Genomic DNA, 23,477 nt, shown 5'->3' on the forward strand with positions numbered 1-23,477 from the left:
CCTTTAATCTTAGTCTGAATCAAACACTAAGAAAATGACTGTAATGGCTTCACACTGATTTAGCTGCTGCATGTGGCAAGCCAACCCCATTCATTTGACACTACACCCACATAATGTGTTGCTAGTATGAAGTAATGAGTAAACAGAATCTGCTCCCTCTGTTTCAGTCCAATGAGGCAAAGTGAAATGGTGGGAAACCAACCATATCTAATGGCAATACATCCAGTAATATACACCATTAGTGCCACACATCCTTATATCCGCATTCAATTGTCTGAGAAACATGAACTGGAATCTACACAATTTCATTTGAACGGAAAGTTGCTGGGGCACTTCCTTATTTTGTCCCCACCCACCGTACTCCGTAACCCCATGAGTGCGTTCTGTTGGCTGGGGGAGTGGGGGGGTAGGAGTCAAGAGAACTGAAAGCTCCAACTCCATCTCAGAGCAGACTGCTTCCTGGTGTGGAGAATTAGAGGCCATGTGTGTCTCTTCCCCTCACAGTCCTCCCCTGTGACCAGCCCTGGAGACACACTGCTAAGCCACACCACACCACAGCCCAAGACAGGACAGGACAGCACCCAGGGAGAGGCTTTCTATTTGTCCTACTACTACTGTTGCTACTACTACAGTTCCTTCCGTGTCCGCTGGCTAAGAGAGATCCCCTCACACATCTCCCCTCCGTATGGTAAGAACTGACAGGTTGACAGTCCAAACTGATGGCCATTTCAGGCGTGCTATGTATGTATGTATGTAAAACAAAAAGCTTTTGAAAGTTGAATTATATGGCAAGAAGTGAGGTACTGCTTTTATTGTTTTATTTTTTTAAAAGCCTGTGATGCAGAGTTAGGTGTCAAATCAAACATGTTGTGATTATTCATTCACAAAGAGAGGAAGTGGGAGGAAGAGATCAAGAGAACAAGGAAGAGAGATTGTGCTGAATTTTTAATTGACCACATGCTGAACAATAAACTTCACAGAGATTTGTCCACTCACTGAGGAAGTCCTTTCCTCACTTTTGCCACATCTGTGGGACATCTTTAGTTGTTAGTTTTTACATATTTAAGACTGCTATTGGTGTCTTTTTGGTTCAGCACAAAGCAATTTCTTTCTAAAACAAACTAGGTCACACGGCTTTTATTTTCTGAGGGTATCTTCAGCTCCCTGCTTCCTCATTGACTCTAATTTAGGGCCTGCATAATTTAATAAACATCCAGCTAGCCCGCTGACTTGCACCCTAGTCATGGGGCTCCGGCAACATCTCTGACAAACACAGACGTTCTTTCAGAAATGCAAAACTGGATGAAAGCAAGAACAACCAAAATGCAAGTCTTCCTGTTATGTACAAAATATGTAAAATTTGCATGAAACCAAAGTATATTCTGTTTAATCCACCATAGACAAAAATCTCAAACAACTTTTAGGGATACAACTACCTAGCATAAAAGAAAAGTTCAGAGTGGGACAGTCACACACATGCAAATAATTAAAGCTATTACCAAAGCTTGACAGATGCTTGGTTTACCCAATTGTACAGGCTTTTTGTATTATATATCATATAAAGTCAAATAGTTCAACAGGAACAAGAGAGACACTGAAAGTACAATGTGAGCACCATCAAGGTAACATAGCAGAGTGCTCTAGGTTATTAGGTTCTCTTTTAAGTCAATGCCAAAAATGGAAATTCTTTTAGCAGTCACTGTGCTGCCACTAATAATTGGTGGAATTCAGAGTATTCCCACAAATTCAATTTCACTTACACCTCCTCTCACCATTCAATCCAGCAGTTATCAGAGATATATTGGACAGTTAAGGTTACATTCCTTACGTAAACTGTACAAAATATACGGTACAAAATATGACCGCTGCCCAGTCCAGCACATTTTTTCCACAAAAATAAATCACGCTGAAAGGCCTATATGATTCTAACTGTCTTATGCATTATCCACACTCAATTCTCACTGGTATCTGCTAGACAACAAGTACCAAAACATGATTAGTTCATAGATTTCACATGTAAAATTAATTTTATACATCCCCACCCCCATCTTGCCTGTTCATAATTCTGAGAAATTCTTGAATTGTGTGCATGTGTGCATGTACACGTTTATGTTTATGTGTGTGGGTGTGGGTGTGTGTGTGTGTGTGTGTATTAATGCGTGCTTGTGTGTTTGCTCATGTATGTGTGTTTGTGCATGTGCATGCATGCGTACATATGTCTACTGTGTGAGTATGTGTCATAATGTGATGATTACTGTGAATGTATGTGTGTGTATCTGTTTATGCACATGTGTGCACATGGAATGGGTTAACATGACCCCTGGAGGCAAACATACGGAAAAAAATTGGTCATCCTAGGCCCTACGGTTCTCAAGATATTCACAGAAAACTGTGTCTGCCCTAGCCCTACCCTCCTTTCGGGGGGTCCAGTACAGCGGGGGGGCTACAGATCAAAACAAAAACGATGGTTCCATGCTATCCATGTGGGTTTACATGCCCACCAAGTTTCGTACCCGGTCTTTCAGTGTCCTGGGAATCCTTGTTGGTTGTACACATGCATGCATGCGTCTACTGTGTGAGTATGTGTCATCGATGATTACTGTAAATGTATGTGTGTGTGCGTATCTGTTTATGCACATGTGTGCACATGGAATGGGTTAACATGAAGGCAAATATAAAAAATTGGTCATCCCTAGGCCCTACAGTTCTCAAGATATTAACAGAGAACTGTGTCTGCCCTACCTCCTTCGGGGGTCCAGTCCAGCCGGGGCTACAGATCAAAACGAAGAATGACGGTTCCATGCTATCCATGTCATGCCCACCCCGGTCTTTCAAACCTTGTTGGTGTAATGTCACTAAATGTACACATAAATTATTTTATTGTAAGGCCCCCCATGAACGAAAGTACACAAAACTTGGCATGCATTCGAGGGTGTCATAATGATCCTACACTTTCAATTTCGTGCAGTTTTGACCATGTCAGCCAGAGATATTGTGATGAAAACACCTAATTTTTTGCTTTTTAATTTTTTAACTAGGTGGCGCTATACATGAAATAAGTGGTAATGGGATGGGTTGACATGCCCTTAAGACCAACATACAAAAAAAAGGTGGACCTCCTAGGCCCTACGGTTCTCGAGATATTCACAGAAAACTGTCTCCTGCCACCTACAGGCCAGTTGGTGTATAGTAACATAAATTAATTTATTGTGTGGCCCCCATGAACGGAATTCCACGAAACTTGGCGTGCATTCAGAGGGTGTCATAATGATCCTACACTTCCAATTTCCGTGCAGTTTTGACTATGTTAGGTCACAGATACCTGCGATTACAACACCTCATTTTTACTTTTTGTGTTTAACTAGGTGGCTATACATGAAATGAGTGGTTATGGAATGGGTTGACACGGCCCCTTGAGATCAACATACAAAAAAAAAAATGGTCCTCCTAAACCTTACGGTTCTCGAGATATTCACAGAAAACTGTCTGCCCTACCCTCCTTTCGGGGGGTGCAGTCCAGTGGGGGGGCTACAGATCAAAACTAAAAACGATGGTTCCATGCTATCCATATGGAGTTACATGCCCACCAAGTTTCGTCTACCCCGGTCTTTCAGTGTCCCGGGAATCCTTGACGGAAATTTGGACATGCGAAAAAAAAAAAAAAAAAAAAAAAAAAAATCTGACTGCTGCGCGGCGGTCATAATAAAAAGGATGTAACTGTGGACTAGATCGCCACCCAGATTACGTATGAGAGTAGACCAGGAGGAAGTTAAGTAAGTATAATCAGTCAAAGAAGAAGTAAGAAGAAGTGTGAACTGTGCTATTGTGTGCTTTATTGTATTTAAGGGGTCTGAAAGGGGCTATTGAAACCTATTTCAATTGTGTCACACTGCAAGTAAAAACACTGCTCAAAACCCTAGACACAGACATACACCATCAATTACAAAACATGTTTTCTGTCTATTAATCTGTTACCAGAGGTGGAAAGTAACAAAATACATTTACTCACGTTACTGTATTGAGTATTTTTTCTGTGTATTTTGTATTTTTTAAGTAGTTTATAAAATCGGTATTTTAAATTTTACTTGATTACATTTTGAGTGAAGTATTGTACTTAAAAGCTACATCAAAAATCCCATCCGTTACTTACGATCTGACATCACGAAACAGAAAGGGAGAGAGAAAAATCGCTACCCTAAACCACTAGCCTAGTGATAATGATCAGCATGTAGCCTACAACAGGACATGAATCAAGCTGGCCCATGTCTTTCTGAAAGTGATTGAGATGGAGCTGGATCACGAGATGCATCAGATTACATGTGTAGCCTAACCTATGAAAGTGTATTTTCCGCTATTTCAATGGGTTGTCTCAGTTCGCTTTAGCACTATGATTGCGGAGATATTCAAGCAAACACCATGGGATTTCGTGGTTTTGACGTTTGTGCTCACCTTTCTTTGGAAAGTAGTTCATTAGCAGTTGTTTCCCCCTCATTTCTCTCTCTTTTTCCTGTTTTGGCATTTGTTTTTGGTAACCTGACTTCTTGGATAAAGACATTGCACCAGCAGCACAACAATTAGCGGTCCACTACTAGCTTATGCTCAACTAAATAAACAAAAGATAGACTACCTTATGAATCGTGCAGGCGGACTAAACCATTTAGCTCTTTAGCAAGGGAGAGTGAGAGGACCTTAGACAGTTTTCACTATGTTTTGTATAAACATCCAGTCAGTCAAACTTTACATTTTAGTATGACATTCACTTTGACATTAATTTGGAAGTTAAAATATTAAGGTAAAATAAATATATGGTGGAAATAAGTATTGAACGGCTTAGACTTTTTTTCAGTAATTAGCCTAAACTTCCAGTGAGGAAAAGCCTTTGTTTGTAATGACAGCATCAAGACATTTCCTATGACAAAACTTATTAGTCACAGTATCAGGTGTGATTTTGGCCCATTGTTCTAAAAAAAACAGATTCCATGGGTCCCTCTTGTGAATCCTGATCTTTACTTCCAGAACTGTTTAATTGAATTTAATTGAATTGGCTGCCTTCAGTCTTTCTGGAGCTTTCTCCCGAAAGTGGTCTTTGGCTCTTGAATTGACTATCCTTCTGACTCCCTGGTCAGAAATATTATGGAGGAGATCCTGTGCATGGCGGTTGATGATGCAGTGATGTTCCTTCCACTTGCAGACAATGGCTCCCATGCTGCTAACTGGAAGATTCTGAAGTTTTGAAATTCATCTGTAACCAGTTTCATTGATATGTTTAGCAACAATAAGGTTGCAAAGGTCTTGGGAGAGCTTTTTGCTTTTATCCATCATGAAATGTTTCTTGTGTGACACCTTGGTAATGAAAACCTTTTATAGCCCATCAATTTGTAGGCTACTAACCAAGCTTATATTATATTATATTAAGATTATATTAATTTGCACAGATAGCAAGGATAACTACTCTCTAAGATTCCAGCTCGTTCCTTTCCTTGCCTTAGTGCCTTTTCTTAGCTTGTTCAATACTTTTCCCCTGTGTATTTCCACTTCATTACACATGACTCTACTTATGGAGTTGTTTGGATTTTTTATTTGTGGATTACCTGAGTTATTACTAATGCCTGGTGAAAATGTTGTGCCCCCCCATTCCACTTTTCAAGAGCCCTCTCCTACATTGGGGCCCTATACTTCCCCTTTTCCCCCAGTTCGGCCCTTTAATCTGCTGAACCTTCTGCTCGTTTCAAAATATAAAAAAAAAGCTCTGCAACTCAACATTGGCCTGCCTGCCTCAGCTGCCTGTGAGGGGCTTTTTCAGTTGTGCTGGATTACTGTTCACTGCAAAGCGACCAAGGATGAGTGCAACTAACTTTGAAAATCAACTACTGCTCAAACTTAAAGGAGAACTCTGGTGATTTTTCACATACAGTAGATCTCCATTTCTCAATGTCACCGAAGTACTGTCGGTATGAACAAAACTGAAACAATCGGTTTTACCTTGCTTGAGTTGCTGCACCTACAGCGCCACACACTGGGAGCATGAACACGGCTGCCTTAGCTGCTGGCTGCAGCAACTCGAGCTAGACCAAAATCCTTTTAGGCAAGTACCTCCACTTTCGCCGGCCATATTGCAACGCTTTTTTGGGCACTTATCGGGCATCTATTTCAGCAGAAATGCGCGTGCATAATAACCTGACCCTCGCCAGATGAATTTGGCTCCACTTAGCTCCGCCTAGCTTCACTCACATCCATCTGGGACCTCTTCCATTGAGAGTGATTTCTGCAACCGACTTTTATGGTTCAGCCAATCAGAACGCATAAAGGCGGGAGTTTCATAGATGTGATGTAGTGGAGAAGCGACCGTGAGACTGTTATCAGCGCCACGGGTTGGCTTCGATGTGAGTGGTTGAAGTAGCACGCCAATAGATGACAGACAAGTGGCTTATTCAATCATATGCAAGCATTTCAGTGTTTCCCACAGAATTAAATTCTATTTTGTCGTGGTAGGTTTGCAGAATTGACTTGAATGTCTTGAATGTTGAACAGTTTTTTAACAAATTAAGCGCAGCCTGGTTATGATGCTAACCAGATTTAAGCACAATTTAGTAGAACATGGAAAATCATTGTGTGGTGTTCAGTGTTGATATTGTGGTGGGCCGCCACAAATAAGTCAATGTATGGGAAACACTGCATTTTTTTGATTAGGCCCAGCCTTCTGAAACACCATTCCGATGGATCGGTTCCAGATGGATGAGTGGAGCTAGGCGGAGCCGAAATTCATCTAGCTAGGGTCAGGTTACGTGCATAAGGCTTCACAACACCAATCTTGCTCCAGCGTGAGATCACAACAGATGATTGGCACGATGTCTTCACAGCACACCACATGATTGGCTCAATGTATTCTCAACACACCACATGATTGGCTCAATGTTTTCACATGTCAACGTTTTGCCGTGGAAGGGTTGTAATATGTGTAGACAACGTTACAAACTAACCCCATGCATTACTATCGCCCGGCAGCACATATACTATGGAGGATTTTTTTTTGAGTGCTGTATCTCCTCATTAGAAAGTCTCTGGTAAAACTGGTTGTTCTGGTACCCCCCCCCCCCCCAAAAAAAAAAAAAAGTAACTAAGTAACTTTTACTTAAAGTACATTTTAAATGGACTACTTTTTACTTTTACTTAAGTACATTTTCAGATTGGTATTTTAACTTGTACTTGAGTAATATTTCATCAAAGTATTGGTACTTTTACTTGAGTACAATATTTTCGTACTTTTTCCACCTCTGTCTGTTACATAACTTTGATTTTCCAATTAGCACTAAATCAGATTAATCAATGCTTAGACAGAGCAAAAACATTCAACATTCACTGTTAAGTCTTGTACAACTCTGCTTTCACTCTCACGCATCACCTGTGGTGCTCCTCTCTGACCTCTATGTCCTTTTCACTCCCAGGTGACTCTGGGCAGGATGTCCCCCTGGTGTCTGCTGGCACTACTGGCCCTGGTGCCCTTCACTCTGAGTGCAAATGCAGGGGTCAAGGTCAAACTCACACAGAAGGGGCTGGAGTATGGTATGTTACATCACAGTACATCTGAGACACATTCAAGGCTAGCAAAGTTAGGATATACAGCTCTGAAGAGACCACTGGACATTTTTCTGATGTCATCCTACGGTTGCTGAGTGACATTTGAATGAGTTGACGGTCATATTCAAAATTAAGAGACCACTGCAAATTTGAATATGACCATGACCGTCAGAAAAATGTGGAATAATCTCTTATTTTTTTCCAGAGCTGTATAAGTAACCTGGTTTTACATAATGCATTACATTACATTTGGCTGAACACATCAGTGACTACAGATTCAACATAATGTACAGCCAAATGCCATCTTGTAAGATACAATACTATTGGAATGGCTTGCTGAACACTGAAGATTTGCTTTTGGACAGTCACCTTCAATCACTTCTTTTCCATAAGCACTGAGTTAATAACATTGATATGGGTTATTACTGGTATACTGCACAGCATGTAGTGTGTAAACATGGATATATCAGTATAGTATCGGCTATTCCAAAATCATAATGTAGTCTTCCTCTGCTCTTGGGCTTGTTTTTGATAAAGTGTCTCGCTAACTAAAATAGCCACAGAAACAGAAAACCTGACGTTTAATTGACAGCTCGGCAAATTGGGATGGCAACACTGCAGCAGAAGTTAAAGACCATCAAGGTCCCTGACCTGAGTGGAACAGAGAAGGTGGCTCCCATTGGCAAGGTCAAATACAGCCTTACAGGGTGAGACTGAACATCCCATTTTCAGTTCACTTCTTAAAGTCAACATCAATGGCACTGTATTCTTTAATTGATAATTCTTCTAGTGTGTCAACACAACAGCTTTGACCTCCTACTATAATATGTACTGTACTGTCTATATTGAACAGGAGCCCCGATTCACTGGTTTAAAGTAACATGTTTAAATTGGGACTATATATTCATCCCAAGAATGCGCCCTACCAGTTGAGAGTAGAGCTAACACTGATTATCAGTCCTAACAGTGAGAAAAGGTATCAAGTATTGTATATTTTTAGATTAAGGGCTAGATCTCAGGTAGTAGATGACTTGACTTGCACACATATAGCATGGCATTGCTGGGAGAGCTGGTATTATTGTCCATGGATATCTTTACTTAATTTTAGTGCATGTCATATCTACTGCTGTGGATATATCAGGTTATGTATGAATTGGCTGAGTATGTATACTATCCCTGTGCAGAATGCAGATCACAAATCTGGGACTACCCAAGTCAGAGATGGGGATGGTTCCAGGCACGGGGGTCAGTCTCGCCATTGGGAACGCCTTCATTAGCCTCCATGGAAACTGGAGGGTGCGATATTTACATTTCATGTGAGTATTAACTAAGTTTACTGTCGCTTACTAACCATTTTAGGCACTTTTCTGAGTGTTACAGAATCAGATATAACAAAAGACACTCTGTTCGCAGTCGCAGTTCTGAAGGCCAAGAGATGATTACTGTAAAGCTGATAATTAAACCAGTCTCTACATATTTCCATTATGACCATTTTAAAGAGCATTTACAGTTTCAAATAATCCTTAAATCCCGTTTTTAAGTTATAGACCACTGGTGTGACAACGGATTCATTGGTACCACCAACAGATTCATTTGAGTATTATGTTTCCAAAGATGTACTCTAAGTGTACCAATTGGTGATGTAGTTTTCTCATTTGTCAAGAAATATCTCTGTTTCTATCACCATGTGAACACCTACTCCAAAGGTGCATGAGTACAAGGGCTGCCAGCATTGTGATATGCATGCTGTCGTGGAAATCAGAGACCAGTAGAGATAGCAGACATCCAGAGAGGACACTGATCAACCTTCCTTGACTGTTTAACAAGAACAGGAACTTGACAAACAGTTACAGCACTCAACCGTATTTGTAGAAATTAAAGCGCAATGGTACCACACCATGCCATTTCTCTCTTGTCATGTTTCAGCAAGGACAGTGGATCCTTTGACCTGGCAGTGAACGCGCTCACTATCACCACCAACATTGCCCTGAAGAGCGACGAGACCGGCCGCCCCGCGGTCAGTACCGTTAGCTGCACCTCCAACGTCGGCAGTGCCACCATCAAGTTCCACGGCGGAGCTAGGTAACCTTGTTAAACATTGTGGCCGGGTAGAGGTGCCCATTTCTCCACCTATATACCTAACCCCCGGCCAAGTTTAGACGCAACCCAATTATAGATAGCCAGACTAAGCAAATCAGGCCTATTAGATGCCTTCATATGCAGAGCATGTGCTTTAGATTAACATCACAACTTCTCAAAGGATGTGGTGGATGAGAAGTGGTATTCATGTGTTTCTCAGAATTCGGTTCATACCGAATGTCAAAAAGCTACACTGGAAAACAGGTCTAATCACATCTGCTTGTCAAGCAATAACGTTGATTATGACACATACTGTACACGGTAAAATAATGATAAATAAACTGTAGGTGTATATAGGTTATATTCAAAACATTGGTATATGTTTGGACCACTGATTAAGTTGGGTACTGTAGTCAGTGTTGATGGTTGAAAAAAATATCTTTGCATGCCTTTGTACAAAACAATAACCTGCAGACGATAAAACAGAATTCAAAAAGCAGGTTAACAGTATTACCCAGTTAATCATTGCTGAATCGCTGTCAGAATCAATGTTTTATGATGTAGCCTTCTGACGTTCGCCATACACCGAATTATCCCACTTCTGGAAAGTCTGTTATTTAGTTCAGCAGATTTACAAAATTAATAAAAAAGTCAGCACACATTAAAGGTGCAGTCCTTGATTATATATGTTTATGGTACATTTATGTTTATGGTATTTGGCAAACACTCTTGTCCAAAGCGATATACAGTAGTCCTATTACACTTTTCAGCAAAAGCAGCTAAAATTTCCACAATTTCCACTAGATTTTCATCTGGCCTATGGACCCTTTCAAGAGAGTTCCATTATCAGCATCATAGTTGGCCCCACAAGACTTCCTTTTTAACATTCCATATGTTATCTTAATGCAGAGGAAGTAGATTGGGGCCCAAATAGAACGTTCAAGCATTGTTTTTGTTTACCTTGTTGAAAGGGTCTATACACTAAAAAAATAGGAAAAGCAGAACAGAAGCAATGTCTGAAGTTGATTGGCTGTTCAGCTCAAATGTCAACAGCCTTTCACTAGTTTCAAGGACTACGCCTTTAAAACACTGATAAGTTGTAGCTCTAACACAAGCAGTACAACAAAAGAACGTTCACTCTAAGATCACCCCTCCTATTACTTTGGCTTCTGTGGCTTTCTGTTCAAGCTGGTTGTATAACCTCTTCAGTGCCTACATCGACAAGGCCCTGCGCAGCGCCCTACAGAAGCAGGTAAGAGAGAGATGAACAGCGATGCTCTTTGTGTGGCTATAAACTAAATCACACTAAACTGATTTTTTTTTCATCACATGCATGGACCTAACTGGTGTGAACCGTCGGCTCATGCTTACAGATCTGCCCCCTAGTGACCGATGCCATAGCAGAACTGAATCCCCAACTGAAGACTTTAAATGGTACATGGACAACCATGCAGTAATTAAACTCATTATATTCATCAAAATGTCATTAAATTCATACATGTCTACAATGTCTACAATGTGAACATGTATGTATACAATGTATGTAGACATTCAGTAAAAAAAGAGAGAGATTTATGAGGTACATGAGTAATTTTAGATCCTTGATTTGTTTGTAATTTTGCGATGTTCTTCATAATTACAAGTTCTGGCACGGGTGGACAAGTATGCCGAAATTGAATATTCAATGGTTGCATCTCCCATCGTCTCCAAGTCCTTTGTGGACTTCAGCCTAAAGGTGATTTCACTGCTTGAAAGTGTTGTCCTTCATAAGAATAACAAAAGAATAAATCAATAACTGAATGTATGAACGTCTCTGACCAGGGCGAGTTTTACAACATCGGCAAGCACAAGGAGCCTCCATTCTCCCCGCCAGTATTCGGTCTACCTCCGCAGGTCAACAACATGCTCTACATCGGCGTCTCGGCATTCACCGCCAACTCCGCAGCCTTTGTCTACCACAACGCAGGAGCCTTTAACATCTTCATCACTGATGACATGGTGAGCAGGCTAATGCCCGGGCTCAAATGGAAGTCAACTTTATAATGCACTAGTAAGGCCACATATAATGTAAGCAAGTGGCATACTGCACACAATATGTATCCTGGACAACATGTTTGTAGACTGTACAAAACCAATGAAGGACACACAAGATAACATATCTGATTCTGATATTCTCCAACCTTTAAATGAATACAACTGAAGACTTCCCAACAAATGTCAAAGATCTAAAAGTATGGCTTGCATTCAGTCAGATATTGCAAATAACACGGTGAAGTAAAATATTCTCCCAGACTGATGCTCAAAATACCTGCTCCTGCTCCTCCAGATCCCCCCCAGTTCTCCCATCAGGCTCAACACCAGGACATTTGGAGCGTTCATCCCACAGGTACCTTCGCTGCTCACCGCTCAAGCCCCAAACCAGAGGGTGGCTGCCTCTGAGTCAGAGCCACACCTCTACTGGAGTACAAAAAACAAGCTAAAACGAGGTCAGAGGTACATTTCCATTATGCATGGAAGGTGATGAAAGCAACTCTAGTCAGGGCAGTAGTGGGGTCTCGATCTAAATTTTAAAAAAATTAATACAAATCACAGACCTCAATGACTCCCTCTTCCTCCTCAGACATCTGACACAAACCCCTGAGAGTGAAAACTTACTATTCACTGAAAGATTATGCGTAGAACAAGCATATATATAGTACAGTATTCTATATCATAAAGATGGCTGAATCTCTGAAACCCTCACTATGCACACAGGTATGGGATACATGTTAACAATCCCTCATCTTTTACAGTTAGCAAAGCAGTACCCTGGCATGATGATGAAGCTATTGGTGAAGACAACCAAGCAGCCGAATATCAGCTTCCAGCTCAACAACGTCACACTGCTGGCCTCGGGCACCTTGACGGCCTACGCCATCCTGCCCAACACCACTCTCGCCCCGCTCTTCATTCTCAACATGGTGAGTCTCAAGCAGGGCCCCCCTCACTCCCGCAAAGCTTTATTGGGCTGCCGCCACCTTTAAATGAACAAGACGGACGGTGAATCTCAATGCCACCCCTTAAATGAACGAGACGGACGGTGAATCCCCCCCACGGACTCTCAGACTTTGATGAGCGTTCCCGCTAACTTCGCGAGGGAGGGCTTAGGCCTGTCCCACTGTGCATGAGGAATCGCTCACACTCTTTATGTGCCCTTTCCGTAAGTCAGCATCTATGCAGGCTTTATTCTAGGGAATTACCCACAGTTCATAGCGTTGTGACGTGAAACACGGGGTGGGTTGGAAGTCTGAAAAAACATCAGTTAACAACTGCCATGGTGTTGTCAATTTAACAATAGGTCACAGGTGCTATCCCATTCCCGTTAAAAGCATTTTGAACCCTTGCAGCCCCTCAAACTCAATCACTTATCAACAGATGACAGTGAAGTCTTTGAGGGTTCAGGGTTTAGACCTTAGGGGGGGGACACTGAGATTTAGGTTTATGATTTTGAACACTCCTCTCTAGTTATGGCAGCGTTTGGACCATTGCTCCCCCAAAGCTTCCCTGTACCAAAAACAAGTCTGCAAAACAGTCACTTTGAGCACTCTCTTAGTGACAGTGGCTGCACTGGTAGTGTAAATTATGGAGATTATGCTGGGACTACAGTTTAAGGAGTTATAGGTACATGTTTCATTTAGCATCTTAAGTGGTTTTTATTTACAACTCGGTTAATTTTCTTTTTATTTATGCTCCTGGGAGATGAACCTGGACGTGGGTGTAGGAAATATTTTGCCCTATGATTTGATGTATAGGAGGATACATACATTTAAAAAAAAAATTAAATCCTACAACCTCAGGTTAAGTCATGTAAAATTATATTGGATCAGTGCTTATGTGAATCCCTAACGTATCAATAACAACATTCACTAGCTGAATGTGCATGTCCTAGAGAGGGCACAAGCCATTTGTCCTCACAAAATAATGTTGATATTCCATGCCATGTCAGATTTCCAATGCTGTTTATGATTATTCCAAATACATTTGTATGGGGATGTGGTAGGGCTGGGAAAAGGCAGATAAAATAAAACTGTAAAGCTACCAGCGAGCACATCCTCTCAAATCTCCCCAACCCCACCCTATCTCTTCTCTCCCAGGAAGCCAGCGTCAGCGCCCACATCTACGTGACCGGCGTGAAACTAGCCGGCTCGGTCAGCCTCAACAGGTGAGTCTGAGTTTCAGCGCTTATGCCCACCATGACAGCTGTTAGGGAAATGGGAGAATTCAGAGCCCGTCAAGCCATGACATATGCAGCCAAATATCTCTCTGCCTCCCACAGAATGGATATGGCACTGGGGGCCAGTTACGTGGGTCCTTTTCAGGTGAGTTATGGACAGCATGAAAAAAGGACTGTCAGTTTTGTACTATAAGGCAAACATTTCACTATTTATAAGTCATCATAACCCTAATGTTGTACCCTACAGGTGAGATCGCTCGATAACATTTTCCTGATGGTGTTGAAGGTTGCCGTGCTCCCTAAAATCAATGGTGAGTATTTCTTACCCAATAACAGTGCAGCAACTTGTCTCCAGAAAAGCGATATATTGGTGTACTCCCAGGGGGAACATGATAAAATCTCTCTGGTATTTCTCTCTCCCTCAAGCTCATCTGCAGCAAGGCTACCCTCTCCCTGCAATCGGAAAGATGAATCTTGTGAACACTCAGCTGCAGGTCTTGAAGGTGAGATATCCTCTAAATCTCCCAGAATAGGAGAGCTATCTTTATTTTCATGATGTCCTTACATCCAGATTTCAAATTAAATTAAGCACACACTAATGCCCTGCAAGTACATAATCCTGAATAAAAGCTAAGTAACATCACTCAACATTAGTTGAAAACTGCTGGTTAGTTAGATATAACTGCTTAAATAAAAACCTGAGAAAATATACGGTATTGTGATACCTTATAAATGCATGGTTTACACAGTCTATAAAACAAACATTATACAAACACCATCAGGTGTAGCTGTGTAACTGTAAGGGCATTGTCAAAGTGCTGACTCAGTCATTTGCTCTCTCCCTTCTCAGGACTTCATGCTGATTGGAACAGATGTTCAGTTCAGAGGATGAGTCAGTCGTTTCCTCGATCTCTCTACCCCATCCCTCCATCCTTCTTTCCTTCTATCCCTCCATTCCGGCCTCCTAGTCAGCAAAGTCTTCTCCGCATAGTGCATCAGGGTGTAATTAATGAGAGCCAAAGACTTGAACCTGCACACGTCTGTGGTCTTTTTTATAAACCACATATGCATTTCTTTGCAGTACATTCTGTTTGGCTGTGGTGGATCTGTGCCTTCCATGTTCGAGCATTACAATAAATACATTTGGGTTTTTAACCACTCCTTCTCCAGAGTGCTTTTTTCTCTCTCTCTCTCTACAAGGGAACATTTTTCACTCTCCCTCTTTCAATCTCAGTCTGAATGTCCACACGGTCTGTTAGCCACAGGAGTGTACGTGGCTGTCTTTGGGAGGCTCAGCGGTGGAGTGCTGCTGCTGCAGGGTGCTGAGGAGGGTGTCAGGTGAGTAAAGAGTGGCCTCACTCAGTGTGGTGCGGCACACAGGATAGCCTCTCATACTCTGGGAGCTGGCGGAGGTAATCTGCAGAAAAGAGATCAAAAATACAGTTGGCCAGTTAAGATCACTGGCTGGATCACTGGCTGTCACATGCCTTTGGATAGCAGTGTTTAGAATATTCAAAGTGTTCTAAAAATGCTTGTAATAAGTCACACTGCATCATTGTTCTTTACATAAGCATAAATAATGTATGGCCACTACTGTAACCCATATACACATACTATAAAATCCCATTTGCAATGGCAGAGCTATTCGCCTTATTCATCCGCAGCCAGAACAAGGCTATAGGGTACACTTGCCATCACACTTCAGTCCAGCAGATGGTGGTAATGCACTCCGTTTACAAACTGACAAAAAAAAAAAAAAAAGTTTACAAACGGAGTGCATTACCACCATCTGCTGGACTGAAGTGTAATGGCAAGTGTACCCTGTAGCCTCGTTCTGGCCGCCGGGTGAATAAGGCAAAATGTCATTGTGGATATTGTGCTCTTCACATTTTCTCTGATCATTAACTCTCTACCTTGACCAGTATGTAGTCTCCCAGTTTGATAGGCTCCACGTAGGACCCAGGGTCCAGGCCAGGCACTTCCTGTTTGGGGAAGATCACCTTCACATTGCCATCACTCCTGCCAGACAGCTCCTGAGCAGATCTCTTGCTCTCCTGAAATACCAAACACCAGTAGCATCAGTGTAGCACAAACACCACCACTACAAGTGCTTACATCAGGTTTCAAACAATGGAACTTCTCTCACATGTTGCACAAAACATGTGATTTGCTAAGCCTTTCCTGAGCAAGGACAGGACAGTTTCGTCAGTGTTGCACAAACTGACAAGTCTGCTTTTGCTTTCTAAGACTCAAGTCTCATCTTTAAAAAAAACATAGGTTCAGCAGGGCCTTTTTACAACAAAAATCAATGGATGGATCACAAAGGTTCTTACTTTACTAAATAAATATGGTTAATTCAGTCACTGTAGGAAATGAGTTCAAACGTGTTGTATATATTTTTCAAAATATAATCATTTTAACAAACACCACTAACCAATATACAGTAGCTTGCAGTGATGTAAACAGGATACACATTATCTGGACACCTGGAACTTGAAAACATCTCTAACACTGGCTCAAAATGAGCTCCAATTATGTTTGAGCTGTACTGAGAACAAACTCCACCAGCCTGGCTGTGTGGTCATTAAATCAAGTCAAATCAATCAATCAATCAATCAATCAATCAATCAATCAATCAATCAATCAATGTTTCCCTCTATCTGGGTGAGAGACTAGTCCAGTAAGGGGCAGCTGAGTACCAGACAGCAGAGACTAAGGAGACACAATGGACACTAAGCTCCACTGGCGCTCATGAGTTGGGGTGCAGTACTTACTCCCTCCACCAAGACGAGCTGGGTGCTGCCCACAAGGCTGCTGTTGACACGGACCGCCTCTTCTCGGAACACGGAGATGAGTTCCTGCAGTCGCCGTTGCTTCACCTCTGCTGGGACGTCGTCCTGGAGACGGTGGTACGCATGGGTCTTCTGGATGTTTTATGACAAAGGGATGGAATGTGAGTGAGTGTAGTGAATGAGTGTGTGAGTGTGTGAGTGGGGTGTATATAGGTGGAAATTCTGATTCTGTGCTCAACAGAAGCAGCAGTAACTTCCAACAACTCCTATTAAATCATTGAAGTATAAAGCAATTAAATATTAAATTTGATTCCGTCATAATTTATTTTGTTCTGTACAATTTCAATTTATTTGAACAGTACAATTATATATATATATATATATATGGTGGATATAAATTGAACAGTATAGTATGGTGGATATAAATTGAACAGTATAAATTGAACACTACAATTATATATATGAAGGCAAATTGCTTCAGAAACAATATTTCTAGAAAATTATTTTAAGAGTTTGATTAGATTTGTCTGTACATATTATTTTCACTGTGCATTATAAATCACTATTTGGGAATTATTTCTATTTTTTAGCTCACAACAACTACATGCTGTGTTCTTTACAAACAGAAAAGGAAGCGCTCACCTTCCTCATGCTGTAGGCGAAGAGGAAGCCCACGTTGTAACGCACGGCTCGGAGCAGAGAGAGCGACTCCAGGTGGTCCTCCTCCGTCTCCCCGCAGAAGCCAGCGATGAAGTCACTGCTCAGGCTCACCCCTGTACACACACACACACACACACACACACACACACACACACACACACACACACACAGTACTTCACTTTCATAGGCTCCCTCAGAACCACCACAGCCTACCTTGTAACCACATTCCATCCAGCTTTACTGTACATACAGTATATTCAGTAACTATACATGAGAAGTGATTCTTAGGCTAACCCCTGCACAAAGACATTCATAGCTAGTTGAAATGTCATGGGTTGTTCTCAAACCACCACAGCCTGTTTGGGAGTCATTCACTCTAAATGTATCTAGTCTCACAAAAATTATTACTGATTATTAAGATGATCAGTGGCCAGATAAACACCGCACTGACCTGTCCATATTAGAAATAATCATGAATGCTGATATGTCAGGGATGCAAAGTTTGCCTCACATACATTCAAGCCTTACATACATTCAGCAATCATAGCCCACTTTACGGAAACTTCCTCAGCTACCACAGGCCGTCTATGAATCAATACCCTGATGAAAAGTTTGTAAGATAATGTGCTAGTAATAGGCAGGCAACCATAATTAGATAGTTTTCTTTATATTTGAAAAGCATAATTATGTTTTTAACAGCATCAGAGCATTTGAAGGGACAGTTTATTAATGTTAGATAATCCATAAAGAGACAAAGAGATACTCACCAGGAATTATGCGGCAAACATTTTCCACAAGTTCAAGATAGGCTTCCCTTGTGTACCTGCAATTTACAAAGACAGAAAACTCATTAAATCCTCTGAATTACTGTGCAACTACTGCGGTGACAAAACACCTTCACAAGAAGGAAGAAGCAAAATTATATTTTCTCTCTGTGCAACTACAAATCAGTGCTGGTAATCCCAAATGACACATTAAAACACTAGAAGTCCTGTATACTATAACTATATCCACAACCTTCAAACAACTGATTGAGAGGAAACAGCAATGATGTTGTACATGAAGAGGAAGACTCTGCAAGAGGAAGATGAAAAGGGGAGGAAGAGGAAGAAGAAGGAAGAGATAAAAGACTGGAGAACACAGGTAGACTGTAGAGGAAGAGGAAGAGTTAGTAGTGGAAGGTGAAGAGGAAGATGAGGAGGAATACAAAACATCTGGGCAAACAGAGGAAGGAGGGGTGTCTGACCCGCGGCGCATGGCCTGGAGAACGCGACTGCTGCCGCTCTGCGCTGGCAGGTGGATCTGCTTGCAGATGTTCCCCCGCTCCTGGATCAGATGCAGCACCTGCGCACATCAGAACAGGACACACCTGAGACCAGTCTATAGTGGGGACTCGGACCTAGGGGCTCCTATAAGCACCATGCATACCAGCAACACAGTATTCTACCCAGAATATATTTTATTCTACCTAACCCCTGACCTCCATGTCCTCCACTACTCCCAACTGAATCATTCAACAGCACTTTTGGACTGTGAAACAAGAAACATGGGGCTTGTAGCTCAATCTGTGTGAGTGTGTGTTCTCTTATATGGCTAATATAAATACAAATATAAAAGCACCCAAATCTGATTACCAAATGATTACAATGATTACAAAATGTGAAACATCCACCCAGTAGCTGAAACTGGCTGAAAGGAGCACCACGAAGCCTCATTTCCTGATGCAACGTTTGGAGTCAACCTGACCTGCCTGCCTGATAGGGTTCTACCTAACCAAACCATTGCATCAGTCCAAGCAATTTCTGAGAATTCATTTCAGTTTGTCTATGAAGTTTTACCTTGTCTACATCTTGTCTGCTGTACCTGAAATCATTATAGATATGAGTTGTTAGCCTTCATTTCTATAAAGGGCCTTGCGAGACTGTCCACTGGTAGTGGCATTACATGGATTAATAAAATTGAACTGGACTGGAACTGGACAGTGATGTGCATATCTGTATTCTGGCAGTGGGCTGGTTACCTCGTCTGGAAAGTCTTTTGGGTGGGGGGACGTGAAGCGGATCCTCATGTTGGGATCAATGAGTGACACGCGATCCAGCAGGTCAGCAAACCGCAGGCCTCCCTGGCGGATCCGGTACACGGTGCTGAAGCCACAGCTGAGCCGAGTCGGCTCTGACCCACAGAACTGCTGCTCAGATGTGTCCCGGTAGCTGTTCACATTCTGGCCCAGAAGCGTGACCTCCCGGACCCCCTAGGGATCAAAAGAACTGTCAAAATACAAACTTTTCACACACTTTTTATTAAAAACTTGTCTGACTTGTAATGACTGTGCCATTTAAGATACTTTCAATGTGTTATGTTTAAAGGAGTCATGCTGCAGGAATCCATTTTTTCATGATGGCTGTAAAAAAATGTCAATGGCTGTAAGATATGTCAATGTCTACGACCAGGCTTTTCAATAAAATACCCTTCGCAGACTTTACACAAGCATCTTAAGGAATGTTACAAAATAATTAAAAAGTGTATGGCATGACTCCTTTAACCCAAACATGCTTTAACATAAGTGGCTCTACATGATCTTGAGCACTTATTTCAAGCACAATGAAGAATCAATTTTAGGAGTACCACTAGAGGTCAACGTGTGAATATTCTGGAACCATCTTCCTATATTTTATCACATTTGTATATGAAATGCCCATTCAATGTGCCACAACTGTGCTAAGGGGTTCAGAAACCCATCAGATATGATGTGTTTTGTACACAAATATGTTATAATTAAATATTTAATTATTGACCAATTAATCAAACATTAAATGACCTAAGGGTGAAAAGTATGGCAACATTATATGTATATAGTGTGCATCACAGAGCACATGGTTGAACAGAGCAGTGAGCATGCATAGTTTCACCACCTGCTCGGAGAGGAGCCGGACTTCCTCCAGGATGGAGGGCACTGGTCTGCTCCGCTCCCGACCCCGTGTGAAAGGCACAATGCAGTAGCTGCACATGTTGTCACAACCCCTCATGATGGACCTGTAGGAGTGACATTAGGTACCATAAATATGAATATGTTAGGAACCCATTCCATTACCACAGAAATACACAGAATTCAGAAAGCCACTTCTACATTTCTTGAATTTCCCCTTGAGGATCAATAAAGTAAGTATCTATCTATCTATCTATCTATCTATCCATTTCTAAATTCTGAAAACAAAACGTTTTTTTTGTGTAAAGACACAAAGAGAATTTCTGATGGGACACCTAGTTCTGTGTAACTGTTTGATGTGGTTCTTCCAACAGCATTGTAAGGAGAGGCACCTTTGATCATCTGATATTTCTGTTCCTCTGTATTCCACCTCAACCTTTGAGGAACTGGCAGGTATACACACTGCACACTAACTAGTATTTCCTATTACTAGAGGAGAAAAGTTTCTGAGGGGAACAGCGAGTAACAAAGTTACAGACATTGACATCCAAACCTAGGGCTTCTTGACTATGGCAAAAGTCATAATTATGATTATTTTGGTCAATATTAAGATCACGATCATGAATACTCAATGATTTTGGAAACATCATTCATTTTCTAAACTTCAAACAATTAACAATAGATTCAATTGAATTTCAAATATAATTCTGATAGTAAGACTAAAAAATAGAATAAAAATATATGCAAAAAAGATACAAGATACAAGAAAAGATACAAGAGTTACAACTGTAAAGCAAAGGGATGCGATGGATTTATCACTTAAGACAAAACAAAAGCACTGTTGCAAAACAGAATGCTGCAAAATAACTATTACATTTCGAAAATGGTGTCTTCATCATCGTTGGAAGTCATAATTGAATCAATCGATTAATTACACAGCTCTATCTACACTTACATTCACATTCATAAGAATGTCCGCCACTATGAAAAACCTACTGTACTCATAAAGTGAACAAGGTATACCAGTGTGAAAGGAAATTCCACAGCCTGTCACTTTTCATCCGACAAAAGCAAGTTTACAGAACTGCCTTTTTGACAAATAAGTGTTAAACTTTTTTTTTAAATGTTTTCATAAATCAGTGATAACTGTTTATTAGGAGGTGTTGTTATGTTATCCAATACAGGTGACTCACACAAAGGCACTGTGTCCTGTGGTGTGATGCACAGGCATGACATCAGCATAGGTCTCCTCCAGGGAGAGAAGCACGTTGCTGGCTCGCTGTCCACCAGAGGCCAGAGCCAACAAGCGGGGGAGGTCCCGGTATGCATCCGGACCCGCCACAATATCTAGAAGCTTCTCCCGTTCCAGTAGCTCTGATTTCAGACGCTCTGCCATGCAACCTGGATTGAGCCAAAACAGGGACACAAATCCAAATTGATTTGAAAGTCACCTAATTAACTCAACATTCTCTCAGGTCCCCTCACAAGCAAGAGAACAACATTATACAGTAATGGCTTTCAGGAGTCAAGTTCATTTAAACAAAGCATTAACTTTCACTAGCCTACTTTACCTAAAAGTCCAATCTTCATGGGACCCTGAGCTTTTGTTCGCTTCTTTTTGAGAGCAGTGAGCTGTTTAAGTCTGTTCCAGATGGTCTGCTCTGCCTTCTCTCTATAGACAGACAAGACACCCAATCCAAAGCCATCCCATGGCAAGTGAGACAATCTTATGCACAAAGCATGCCTTGATGGAGTGCATTTAGAAATGTGGACTAAAATATCTTAAGTTAATAATTAAAACATCAACACATTTACCTGACTGAACATGTGACTAGGAGAACAACATCTGCCTGAAAGAAAAGTGTTCAAAGTGAGAAAAAAAAACAGAAAAGAAAATCAGCATTCAATATTCTGATCTCACTCAGTATTCAGCCATAATACTTTTACTTTACCTCAGTGAGTTCTTTGGCTCGGAGATATCCTTTTTTCTGCAGAATTGACCAAGCAATCTCAGTATCATTGACGTTCATCTGACAGCCATAGGTTTCAAAAAACACTGAGGAGAGATGCATCAGGTTTAATGTACATGTATCTGTTTTACCACGCGGTACAATGTCAACTGGCTACAAACCTTAAAAAGACACACATTTCCGACGATACATTCCTTTGCCGGCACTTCTGTACCCGAAAACAATCACACAAACCTTTCCTTGAATTTCCATCCGTGGCGTCCTCAGGAAGATATGCATGTCTATTGTCGGATTCCTGATTGATGCTTGTCGATTTCTTGCTGGCAGAAGCATCTTTGATGAAGTCATGAAACCCTGGTCCAGTCGCCAACTTCGTCTTGAACAATTCGTCTTTTTGTTTAACATTAACGTTCCTGTTGACCGATGCACTCACAGAACAACTACGGCCATGTATCGACAGACTTGGCGATGACGTTAACAACTTTTGTAGATTTAACGTTAACACTCTGGATCTCATTATGATACCGCTGGGGTTTGAGGTATTTCTTCAAACTGTAATTGGTTAAACTTTTAGCTTTCCCAAATTATTTAACATTTAATGTTAAATAAATGTTTAACAATTTAACAGAACCAATGGGTCCTACTACTAGTAGTAAGGTTATCTGCATTCACCTGAAGACATGACATGATGACAACTTTAAACGTTAATGGCTCATTACAATGGACAGTAACCTAGTAGCCCAATTCACTAATTTTATGCAATGTTGTAGATCATCTTAATGACAGAAAATCTAACATTTGTATTTATCCATGTTTAACACTAGAAGCTATCTTACTGTATCAGCCTCTTGTCCTCAGCCCTTGCTTGATATCAGTGTTGTTCCGTCAGCTAAACAGTTCCCTCGGAGTACAAACGTGTATGATTAAGGTTCCAACTGTGTGGTGTAGGTCAAGCTTTTATGTAGGCTATTTTATTTGGTAAGTATTAAATAAAGTAATTAACACTATTTATTTCGTGGTTAATTTTATGTTAATAATATATATAATGTTATAATATATATAATAGTCTAGTGAGTGATTTCTACTCTAAGGCTATGTAGCTTTGTGTCTATGTGTGTGTGTGTGTGTGTGTGTGTGTGTGTGAGAGAGAGAGAGAGAGAGAGAGAGAGAGAGAGAGAGAGAGAGAGAGAGAGAGAGAGAGATTTCAGGCACTCACTGAGCTCAAACAAATTGGATATAGGAAGTTAGAGTGTATAGAT

General features: G+C 41.2%; 2 protein-coding genes across 3 annotated transcripts; one reads left to right on the plus strand and one right to left on the minus strand.

Moving 5' to 3' along the window:
* Positions 1 to 431: 431 nt before the first annotated feature.
* LOC125302225 (bactericidal permeability-increasing protein-like) lies at positions 432 to 15,028 on the plus strand. 2 transcript variants are annotated; one of them, XM_048255314.1, is made up of 16 exons: positions 432 to 688; positions 7,446 to 7,563; positions 8,171 to 8,285; positions 8,763 to 8,894; positions 9,505 to 9,660; positions 10,846 to 10,909; positions 11,031 to 11,091; positions 11,301 to 11,392; positions 11,479 to 11,655; positions 11,984 to 12,043; positions 12,450 to 12,617; positions 13,791 to 13,858; positions 13,973 to 14,015; positions 14,118 to 14,181; positions 14,297 to 14,373; positions 14,721 to 15,028. In XM_048255314.1, the coding sequence occupies exons 1-16, from the start codon at positions 686 to 688 to the stop codon at positions 14,760 to 14,762; spliced, it is 1,440 nt and encodes a 479-aa protein (XP_048111271.1). In that variant the 5' UTR covers positions 432 to 685; the 3' UTR covers positions 14,763 to 15,028. The 2 variants fall into 2 exon arrangements, with proteins under 2 accessions (XP_048111271.1, XP_048111272.1); XM_048255315.1 differs by having other exon boundaries at positions 10,867 to 10,909.
* On the minus strand, positions 14,399 to 23,097 carry cdk5rap1 (CDK5 regulatory subunit associated protein 1). Its single transcript, XM_048255313.1, has 13 exons — positions 22,453 to 23,097; positions 22,201 to 22,304; positions 22,064 to 22,098; positions 21,820 to 21,920; positions 21,442 to 21,649; positions 20,235 to 20,355; positions 19,343 to 19,573; positions 18,569 to 18,666; positions 18,090 to 18,145; positions 17,305 to 17,435; positions 16,645 to 16,794; positions 15,784 to 15,924; positions 14,399 to 15,287 (listed from the first exon to the last, which is right to left on the minus strand). Exons 1-13 carry the CDS (start codon positions 22,733 to 22,735, stop codon positions 15,126 to 15,128), a joined length of 1,821 nt encoding a protein of 606 aa, XP_048111270.1. The 5' UTR covers positions 22,736 to 23,097; the 3' UTR covers positions 14,399 to 15,125.
* Positions 23,098 to 23,477: the final 380 nt, after the last annotated feature.

Source organism: Alosa alosa, chromosome 10 (genome assembly GCF_017589495.1).
Source record: "Alosa alosa isolate M-15738 ecotype Scorff River chromosome 10, AALO_Geno_1.1, whole genome shotgun sequence".
Classification (NCBI taxonomy): domain Eukaryota; kingdom Metazoa; phylum Chordata; class Actinopteri; order Clupeiformes; family Clupeidae; genus Alosa; species Alosa alosa.